This window comes from Pyrus communis, chromosome 14 (genome assembly GCF_041283825.1).
Source record: "Pyrus communis isolate YQ-2024b chromosome 14, ASM4128382v1, whole genome shotgun sequence".
In the NCBI taxonomy this organism is placed as follows: domain Eukaryota; kingdom Viridiplantae; phylum Streptophyta; class Magnoliopsida; order Rosales; family Rosaceae; genus Pyrus; species Pyrus communis.
Window position 1 is genome coordinate 12,504,353 of NC_142578.1, and position 10,842 is coordinate 12,515,194.

At 35.2% G+C, this 10,842-nt stretch overlaps 1 protein-coding gene across 3 annotated transcripts; it reads right to left on the minus strand.

Annotated features, from left to right (window-relative positions):
* Window positions 1–3,891: 3,891 nt before the first annotated feature.
* LOC137713181 (transcription initiation factor IIE subunit beta) lies at window positions 3,892–8,177 on the minus strand. Of its 3 annotated transcripts, none has more exons than XM_068452447.2 (5): window positions 7,952–8,177; window positions 7,117–7,356; window positions 5,364–5,495; window positions 5,103–5,219; window positions 3,892–4,484 (listed from the first exon to the last, which is right to left on the minus strand). In XM_068452447.2, exons 2-5 carry the CDS (start codon window positions 7,354–7,356, stop codon window positions 4,143–4,145), a joined length of 831 nt encoding a protein of 276 aa, XP_068308548.1. In that variant the 5' UTR covers window positions 7,952–8,177; the 3' UTR covers window positions 3,892–4,142. The 3 variants fall into 3 exon arrangements, with proteins under 3 accessions (XP_068308548.1, XP_088540927.1, XP_088540926.1); XM_088684801.1 differs by having other exon boundaries at window positions 3,892–4,625; window positions 7,952–8,171; XM_088684800.1 differs by having other exon boundaries at window positions 3,898–4,484; window positions 7,117–7,392; window positions 7,952–8,090.
* Window positions 8,178–10,842: the final 2,665 nt, after the last annotated feature.

The following is a 10,842-nucleotide window of genomic DNA, read 5'->3' on the forward strand; positions in this document are numbered from 1 at the left end:
GGAACTGTGGGAAATGGGATCTCTAGGTCAATGAAGCTCCTTCGACTCCCCAGCCACGTTCTCACAACACCGTTCAATCAGGAAACTGAACATAGATAATTAATTAAAGAATGAAAAAACTGAGTCGAAACTTTGGAACTTCGTATTACTGTTATAGGGGCAGGGTGGGAAATGAGATGGCACCGACGACGAGGGTATGTGAGGTGAATGGGATAGAGTATGGAGCACTGAGATTGAATGAGCATCATGGCGGCGCGTGATATTCTGGTTTCTTTGCTCTACTTTCTATGAGTCTTGCGACTGGTTTATATCAAGAAGAAATTAGGTTCCATTCTTATTTTTTCTATTATTAAAACCTTATTATTTTTCAATTTTTTATCAAGGTTCTTTGATTTTAATGAACGTCATTAATTATTTCAAAAATAAACTATTTACATGTCAAGATAATTAAAATTTATTTCTAAATATATTCATTTAGTGTTTGAAATGCTACATTTGGTATATTTATATTTATGGCTAAAGTTTTATCATATATTTCTATTTTTAGTTTGTACCCATTTTTAATTGGCAACCCTTTTTATAAATTTTAATTTGTACCCATATATTAATTTCTTTTTGTCCATTATTTTTTAAACTTTTATTTGTACTCATAATTTTTTTAACCTTTTATTTGTACCCATAATTTATTTATAATGTGCCCATTTTTCTTTACAAATGTACCACTTTATTATATGCAAAATGTATCCTTTTTTTTTTTTTTGTAAGCACCATTTTTTATGTAAAATGTACCCTTTTTTTAATGTAAACTCTATTTATTTTTTTAATCTAAAATTATATAAAGCGTGCCCCTTTTATGTATAAAATGTATACTAATTTTTTATAGAGAGTTTTAACGAAACACTCCTGGTACTGTTCACTTTTAACGAAAAACCATATTTTTACCTTTCTTGGTACTATTCACTACACCTTTATTTGTCATTTTTCATTGAAACTAAAGTTTTTTTGTTAGTTTTCCTTTTTTATATGTAAAATGTAGCCAATTTTTTTTTTTTTATATCAATGTACTCATATTTAATAAAAAAAAATAAAATCCCATTTTTAATATAATCTAGAATGCACCCATAAGCAATTACATTTTTTTTTTTTAATCAAAACTCATAAGCAATTTTGAATAATTGAATTGGTAGTGTAAATGAAAGCAAGAAAACGGTTAAGTCTTTATTGCTATTATTGTATCGCTTTTATTATTATGTCATTTATGTGACAGGAGAGGGAATTCAATCAAAAACTTAAAATCCATAAGGTTTGAGTTTATAACAGTTAGGGATCAGGGACCGCAACTAAACTATCCCTTATATCAATTTTAGGGGACGATCTCTTCCAGTATAAAAAAGTGGACTGGGAAATAAACGATCTCTTCCAACCATTATAACTCTATATAATTCTAACTAAAATTTGACATGAAAATGACCCTTTTCTAACTAAAATAATTAAAAACCTATATCTTATCCATTGTGCAATCTTTCTCCTCCTATCATTTATGTTAGCCCTCTTCTCTGAGAACTCTTTTCACTTTTTTTCTCTAAGCACAACATGCACCCAACTACTGCAAGCACCACAACAATGAAACCAGTGGTGGAGCCAGAATTTCATGTGTAGCAGGGCCTCTCACATACATAGGTAATTTGAACTTAGAACAGAAGAGATTGGAGCAATTTACATAAAAATTGAAAGACCCTAAATTCAATATAGAGAACTAAAAACATTGCACAAATCCAGAAATCTGAATATCAAGTAAGGAGTTTTCAAGAAAATTTTAAAGTAGAAGTTAAAGCCAAAGAAAAGTTGATAGAATAAGGGCTAGTTTGGTATTGTTGTGCTTAAAAAAAAAAAAAAAAAAAAAAAAAAAACTGCTTTTGCTGTGTTGTGAGAATAAACAGCTGTAAAATAAAGTTGTTGAGTATTTGGTAAACTTTTTTTTGCAAAAGTTTTTTTTAAAACTTCTAATTTTTTTCCTATAAATACTTAAGTCGTTTTTACACCATTTCTCACATCCTTTTTTCTTTTTTTTTTTTTTGCTAGGCTCACATCCTTTTCATAAACACCACTCTCTTACCTCTTCCAATAATCTAAATTTAAAATTTTCAATATTTTTTCAAATGGCCACATCTTCAACCGAAGGATAAGAAATCTGGAGACTTATTCATTTAGCGACAAGTGACACTCAAAATATGTCTGGAAACCTTATTTTAATATGGTAGTTTAATTCAATTAAACAATAAAATTAAAGAACAAACTTAAAATAATAAAGGAGGGGACTAAAAAATAGCCCATTTGGTTAGAGATGGTATATAAATATGGTATGTCACTGTTTATTAAAAAATAATTTCTTGCAGGGCTATAATCTAGATGGAGACTAAACATAGCCTCTTCGGTTGGTCTCCAACCGGACCACTGTAATGCAATAGGCCGAAGGATAGCCTTTTATGGCACAAAGCCCATTTCCAATGAAGGTTTGGGCCAAAAAATCTTAGGACCCACGGGGCCAAAATCCAGCCATATGACTAGCGGGCTGACCATCTTTAGCCAGTTAGCCAGCCTTTTCATTTGGGCCTAGCTGGAATTTTTTTTTTTTTTTTTCAAAGACGAAATTAAAAAAAACTAAAAAATTCTAATTTATTTTTTTCTATAAATACCTAAAGACATTTATACACCATTCCTCACATCATTTTCATCCTTTCATACTATCTAACATCATTTTATTTCAATTCTTCACATTCTATCCACCTCAAACACTTTTTCCATACACACCCCTCTCTTACCTTTTCCAATAATCTTTCCTTTAATTTTTTTCAATAATTTTCAAATGGCCTCTTCTTCAAGTGGCACTCAAAATATGTCTAGAGACTTATTCATTTAACGACAAGTAGCACTCAAAATATATTCGGAAACCTTATTTTAATATGGTAATTTAATTCAATTAACCAATAAAATTAAATAAAATAATAAATTATTGATGGGGCTAAAAAACTAGCCCTCTTTGGTTGGAGATGGTATATAAATATGACTTGGCACTGTTCATTAAAAAATAATTTCTTGTAGGGCTATAATCTGGACAGAGGCTAAATATAGTCCCTTCGGTTGGAGATGGCCTTAGTGGCTCTGCCACTGAATGAAACTTGTCATCCACCTATGCAACCTTTGTTTTACATATAAACAAGGCATGGGGAGGGGAGGACCACGTCCTCGATGTAAGGCGTGGGGAGGACTCTCAAAGCTAGGTACTTGCGCAGTGCGATTTGGTGGAAAACTAGGTTTCTTGATTGAGATATTTACAGAAATCTCATGTTTTTGGGGTAATTTTTTGTTCTACTTTGATTGAGCATGAACTTGTTAAGACAAAGTGGGAGTGGAGCTCATTGCAGAATATAACTTTATCAATTTTCGGTCAACAAGGCTGTTTATATACTTTTAATGTCAATTTTTGCTTAAAATTATCAAAAGAAAAATAATTAGATAACTATTCTTGGTCCAAATATTAGCTCATTTACCAAATTTCCTGTGGAATTTTTACAAGACGACAGTGTATACTAAACTATTCTAACTTACAAGTTGAGGACTAAAACCGGATGTGCATTGAGGTGACCACACTGCACTCACCACTAATTAATCTAACCCACATCTGGAACGTCTTGTGCAAAACATATATGTTGGAAGCAAGAAATGTTTTGCTTATGTGCATTGAGGTGGCCATAGTTTTACTTATGCATTGAGGTGGCCATAGTTTTACTTATGTTTCCAAAATACAAGGCTGGAAGCAAGAAATGTTTTGCTTATGAGAAGGTAATCAAATATCACAAGGCATTGGTCACATTCTGCAGCCTTCACAAATAAGTCTAAAAAAACCTCGCATTTTGATTCATATAGTGTTTTTCACTAACATTAATAGTTCTAACGTGGCTAATGGTACATGTTTTTCAAAACATTCTGTGGACCATACAAGCCACATCATCTCGGAGAAGTTTCACATGAACTATAACGTTGAAAAATATGAATAGAACGTCAATGATGTAATGCGATGATCCACTTTTTAATCTTCCTGTTAACATAACCATGCAACTTGCCAAAGAGGACGGCTTGACCTACTTCTTTAGGTTCTGGAAAAGCTCCGGCAGATGGGCGTTTGTAAGCTTGGTTCTCTTGGTGATCTCGTGCTTCTTCTTCTTGGGTTTGGTTTTGCTAGGAATGCCTTGACTCTGTGCCAGGGCCCTTCTTTTTGCAGTATCCGTAGCCGGCTTCATCCCATTCTTCTGGAGCTCTTTCTCAATGTCAATCATATCACGAGGCAATTCAATCCCCCGAAAAAGCACCTTAAGGTCATCATCAACTTTGGAAGCAGGCAACCTGGGGTCATTTGGATATGCTATGTCCTCTTGTGAATCAAAGTTTGAAAGCAGCCAGATGTCACCTGAAGCTTTCAAAGCCTAGAAAAGAATTTCTCTTTCTAAAATTCTTCGGTAAGAGTAGTAATCCCGAGATACATATAATTCACATCACAGGAGACACAAAGGCCTCAACCAAAATCTGAAAGTTCGGATGCAAAAACAAGATGCATAGCCCTTCTCCTTCATATAATCAACAAAAGAAGAAATCTAATAAGACATCTTTAAGACCAAAGATGTAGAACTCTCTTTCGGGGTCACCATACCAAGCTAAAAGCATTTCAAACAGTTCCTAATAGGTTCCACATTAATGGCCTCAGTAAAAGCAATAAGGTTAAAAAGAGATGAAAACTTCAAACCACCGTAGTTCCTCAGACCCCTAAATTTGCAGAGTTATATGGACCCAAGGTCATACCATCCATGTACTTTTACAAGTTATAACGTCAAAACATTGACAGTCAAATATGGTATCTCTCTCGCACACAAATACGGTCACATTTACAATTGGTGCGAGAGAGAGAGAGAGAGAGAGAGAGAGAGAGAGAGAGAGAGGGGGGGGGGAATCTCTAAGATATCTAAAAGCTAAATACGGTATCAAATGATGGTATTTGCTATACCATGATTCATCAAATAAGTAGGAGATATACAAATAATATATACCTGTAAATCGTCCATCACATTTGGGTAAGCATCCTTGAGATCAATGACCGGTATACCCTCTGAAAATTTCCGTATTAAGGACAGCAACTGTTTTTTGTCTGTGATACGATGTTTTGACTACACATAAAAAAAAAGACAAGTGAAGATCTCATCCTTCATGGAGGTTAAACAAAATGGCTATTTATAAATAATTCAAATGATATATAAAACCATACTATCCTGGTCTACTCGGGCATACAGTTAGATAAAATTCAAAGTTACCTTATAAGAGAAGCTCTTCCCATCATAAGAAACTTTTAGATTATTCCTCAGGCTGTCAAAGACAGCTTTGTTAGCATTCACATCAACATAACATTCTTGATTAATTTGATCTGGTGTGTACGAAAGCCTTGTCTGCAAAAATATGTAAACATAGAGATTCAAAGTCATCAAATAGTCTATCCAAGCTAGTATATCTCTTGTGGAACTAAAGACCAAAAAGTGAGAAATAGAAAACAACAAAACAGAGCAGGGAAAGGGAGGGAGAGTAAAAGGTGTTTTCAGGAAAGCACCAAATTGCTCCAACAAAATTATAGATTAACACCAATGTTAGCACCTAGTGAATTTCTAATTGCTACAACTGAACCCGTGGCAAAGCTAATATCTTTAACCACAAAAACTCTTCCATCTAAACTGATACTCCCCATTTCAACCTCGCAAATATTCTATTATAGGGATCCAGAAGATCAGAAATAAGTAGAGCCACTAACTTAAGCCTGCAGCACAGCCCTCATATACATATTATATGCAAATGCTTACTTATTTCTGAAATCTGTTATTTATTTAATTATTATTCAGTAGAGACAAAATTTAATCCAATGAACAATAAAATTACACAAGCAGTGGACAAGATGGCAACAACTGGGAATGCAAAAGCATAAGAAAAACATGGAAGCAAGTGTTCTCAAACACTAAGATGTAAAACACAGAAGACAACACCATACATAGTATATAGCAAGATCAACTCCTGAACATTGGCATTAGATCAACCCCTTAATTCTGGAGAGATTGAGGCCCAAATGATGACCAAGATAAAAAAAAATTCCCATAAAATCTATACCCCACCACCTGCAAGATCTTCGAAAAATCATAGCCAAACTGCCCAAATAATTATTCAAATGTATGCACCCCCTTCAAACCCTGGTCTTCTTCCCCCTCCCTGGTAATTTATGTTTCTCAGGTAAAAAGGAGAAAACGTACTCCAAAGTCCAAACTCCCTGAACAACAACGGCCAAAGACTCAAAAACCACAGGGCAATGTAAAAAAACATAATCCACAAACTCCAAGTCACTCTTGCATAGGGGTTGGGTCTCCTACTTTTATGAGCCACTAACCAAGTAGCAAACTTCACTTTGGAAGGAATTCAGATTTTCAAGATCAGAACTATATGAATACAACTTGCATCTGTTCACCAACAACAGATTACCTGTACAGCCAATTTTCTATACCCATACCACTCATACCGCGTGCTCTAGATATTGATCCGTCTTCAGCTCTACATCTAAAATATTCCTTGTTCTGTATAACTTCAAAAAAAAGACTATGAACATAACAAATTTTTACATACAGACCATTAATTCATCATTTTGTTAGGCAAAATGAGTGTGGTGGGGGAGGGTGGCAACAACCCACTCCTGTCCCAACAGGTGAGACTTATGTTGGACATACAAGTCAACACTGTCCGCAATCAGAAGTGGCACACCAATAAGTTACATGCCAAGAATCTCTACAAAAATCCTGCTCCTTACAACTTACTGTATAAATCAACATGAAACTCAAAACATCATATTGGGGTACAGACAAGGTTGTAGTTCAAACAATGGACACCTCAAAGTTATTTGTCTTTCAGGATTTAAAGTACACACACTACACAGTTATGAATTGTTATGACTCATTTGGAGGTTTGTAAATAAAGCAATATAATAATCATTTACATCAAGCAAATAATGGGAGGAAATGTAAGTTTAATTTGAACCTCCCGCAGCAGGTCTATAACACGCTTGATCTGAGCTCCAACAGGGGCTTTCCGTATGGTATTAATATGTTGAAGCCTCTCAGTATCATTTGAAAATTTGACAGCTGGAGCAGGAGCCTTAGTGACCGCAGGCGCAGGTCTTGGCGTTGCTGTGGCCCTATCAGATGCAATGCCGATAAGAAGTGACTGTGCGCTTTCTTGCTGCTTCTTGAACCTATTTAAACTCTCTTTCAACGCCATCTGCAACTCACAAAGTTTACTGAGAACTCATCATATCTGTTAAAACAGTACAAAAAGATGTACTAACCAAACAACGCAGCTTATACAAGAACATCAAACTGGAATCTACAAGAAACTATGCAAATGGTGGAGTGCCCTCGAAAGGGCCTCTTCCTCAACCCACCTTCTCCGTATGGCTGTTCAAACCCTCACCTTCTCCGTAGTTTAGATTAGATTATCCGATTGATTGTCAAAAAATTCATAATCTTTCAATCTCTAAGAGTACAACCGCAATTGCAAATGATTTTTATTAATTTGCCAAGTTGATCTTTTTCTTTTTCCCAAGACTGGAGCCCGATAATATTATCAAATCATTTTCAAGGAAGTAATTTGAGGTCGCGGTTGTACTCTTAGAGATTGAAAGATTATGAATTTCTTGACAATCAATCGGATAATCAGAAGGGTTTGAACCCACCATTTGCAATAGCTTCTTGTAGTTTTCAGTTTGATATTCTTGTATAAAAATTATGGTCACGTTCACAACAAACCAACAAAAAAATATTGAAAGCGAAGACCAAAACGAAAACAAACAGATTAAAAACTTCTCAACTAGTACCTCCAATTAGAGGCCTTGGAGGATCGAGGTATCGGGCTGCTAGCGAGTATGCACTCTCGGCGGGCCGGGAAGATTCTTACCGGAGAGAGAGATCAGAAGACGCAAGAGGATTGAGGAGAGTGAGAGACATGCGTTGTCGTGGTGGACGGCATGGAACTGAGAAAAAAGAGAAGAAAGAAGAGGAAAAAACAAGGAAAGACGAGGGAGAGAGAAGGAAGATGCGAATGAGGGGATTTAGGGCTGGTTTAGTATTGTTGTGCTTTGAAAAAAAGCTGTTTTTGCTGTGCTGTGAGAATAAGCAGCTGTGAAATAAAGCAGCAGAGTGTTTGGTAAACTTTTTTGTAAAAGTGCTTTTGAAAAAAAAAAATCAGTATTAGAGTGTGGTAAACTTTTATGTAAAACAGATGTGAAAAAAAGACGGTTTTTCAAAGCTAGGTTTTGCAGCTTCTTGTTTTTGGCTTTTTTTCATCCAAAACTGTGAAAAAAAGCTGAAGCTGAGTGTTTACCAAACACAAAAATAGCTCCCAGCTTTTTTTGATAGCAGCTTTTTTCATAATCATCTTAGTACCAAACCAGGTCTGAAAAGAAGGAATAGGAGGTCGAAGGGAATTGGGTTTGAAGTTTGCCAACACATTGGGCCTTGGAATTGAAATTGGGAATAAAATCTAATGTAAATAAATAAAATTAATTTACATTAATTAGGTTCAGCTTGGTTTGATTTTTGAATTTCTGAAATCAAAACCGAAATCGAATTAAAATAATTCAGTTCTGTTTGAATTTTACGACTCTGGTTTGTTTTTGTTTTCGATTGGCTTTTTCGGTTTTGATGAACGATTTAGTTTTTTCATTTTTTCAAATCCATCCCTAGGCAGAACAAAGTTACAATTTTCTTCTATGCAATGCAATGCAACAAGGGTATGAATACAGACTTATTTACTGTTTATAAATATAATTGTGAAATAAAACCAAGTTCAGGTAACCTGTTTGGCACATTTTCACCATTAGATGAGAATCCTACAGCTAATATTTGTTTTGCCTTTAATATTTCAAACACCAAATCAACAAATTACATATCTCAGATGGAAGAGGGAATATGGGATTGAATGGCGGTGGAGGAAATGAATTGGCATCTAGGTGCAACAACAGCCACGGTGACGGCGGCAGTTCCGAAGGTTCTGTCATTATTCCAAAAGTCAGCCATTTTGCTCGGTCTTATTCGAAAACAACCGAATAGCTGCCATATTTTCACACAAAACTGCCTACTTTGCAATTTTCATTATTTGGCCAATATTCTAGTTGTTTGGAGACTTTTAAGTTAATGTGGACTTTGCTTTGAGAACTTCCTCTTGTTTCTCTTGGTTCAGTTTCATACCAAGTCTCAGAATATCTTGAAAGAGTTAGCTCATCTCAAGAAATATTCCGGTTAGATCAATGACTTGAAGATTAGCATGATTAACCAATTAATGGTTTGCTCAAGTGAGGCATGGTGTGCAAGCTAAAAGTTCATCAATTTACCATGAAAGAGAGAGAGCTTGAGTGGTTGTAAGGTGTTCTATGTTGGATAATATGGGCTTCCTAGGGTGGTAACAAGGTTTTTGATGGTTGGAATACTTAGAAGAAGGTTATGGAAAATACTATGGTTGCGGAGTGATGCCTTCTAGGTTTATTTTTCTCTCTGTCCTATTTGGTTCCTAAAGCTCTTAATCATATTTGTAGTTGAATGATTCCTTCCTAAGGATTCTCTAATTATGGCTTGGTTCTTTCTCCCTAATTCTTCTTATAACCTCCATTTCGGTGCAAAATTGCTAACCGCTGCCACCCTGTGAACTTGCATCATCCCTTCTTCCCAAGGCGTTGCTTTCCCGGGTCAGCCTTTCATAAGCGTTACTTTTGGTAGAGCGCTTCATGGCTTTCGTGTGCAAAGTCCAGCCTTTCTTCAGTAAATGCATGTTTTGCTAGGCTTCCATGTGAGCTTAGAGTTAGGATTTGGTTCCTATCTAATTGGATTAGTTAGCTTGCTAAGAAAGAGGTAAACTAAGTCTGTTCTCTCTCAATGCTTGCCTATGTGGACCACAAGGGTTATGGGTCTAAATCTTTGGGCCCCCAAGCAGCCCAAAGTCTTCCATAATCTTGACTCCACATAGGCCCTATAAGTTTTCATAACCATCCACACCATAATTCACTTGTCAAGCCCCAAGCATGTGACTTGGGCTTATTTTAGCGTGATGAGTAGGCATGGGCATGATGTGATTTATATAAATATCCAGCTTAATTACCATAGCATGGCATGGTTGTGAATATATTCATTCCTCGATCCCACACCCTTGCATGTATTTTTGCTTGAGTTAAGGTTGTTTGATAATTGGGCATCAGGACTTGGTTGGGCTTGCATATGACAGTTTTGGGCCTTAACACTAGTCTATTGCCATTCACCAAGTCACTCAATCTCAACCGCATTATCAAATTGACGGTTAGAAAGAAGTTTGTATTCATACCCTAGTTACAGCTGAATAAAAATCGACAAAATTATCGACTGCAAGAGTGAGGATGTTAACTTTGGTGCAAAGAAAAAAAACACATTATTCTAAAAACTTGCGTTATCTAAGTTGAAAGAACTTAAGTAGAAAAATCATGCAGAAAGCTAATACTAGATTTAACGTCAACCTAAGTAGGGAGGAGACTTTGGATGATGTTCTTAGTCATCAATATTCTTTGACTTAAACCTTATAGATTTTCAGCTTTTTTTTTTTTTTATTTATTTATTTATTTGTTTATTTTATTTTTTTATCAAAGTACACAACTTTTAGTATTAATGTATTTTTATGTTAGTTCTTTTATTTTTGAACTTAATTATGGAAATTGTACTTCTTTATAATTATGAGAATTTAAAT

Excerpts from the sequence above, each read along its gene's own strand:
- LOC137713181 (XM_068452447.2), bottom strand. The coding sequence starts at position 7,356 with ATGGCGTTGAAAGAGAGTTTAAATAGGTTCAAGAAGCAGCAAGAAAGC. Across the intron at positions 5,496-7,116 it reads TTATAGACCTGCTGCGGGAG|ACAAGGCTTTCGTACACACC; the intron begins GTTCAAATTAAA and ends ATATTTTTGCAG. Across the intron at positions 4,485-5,102 it reads ATGTGATGGACGATTTACAG|GCTTTGAAAGCTTCAGGTGA; the intron begins GTATATATTATT and ends ATTCTTTTCTAG.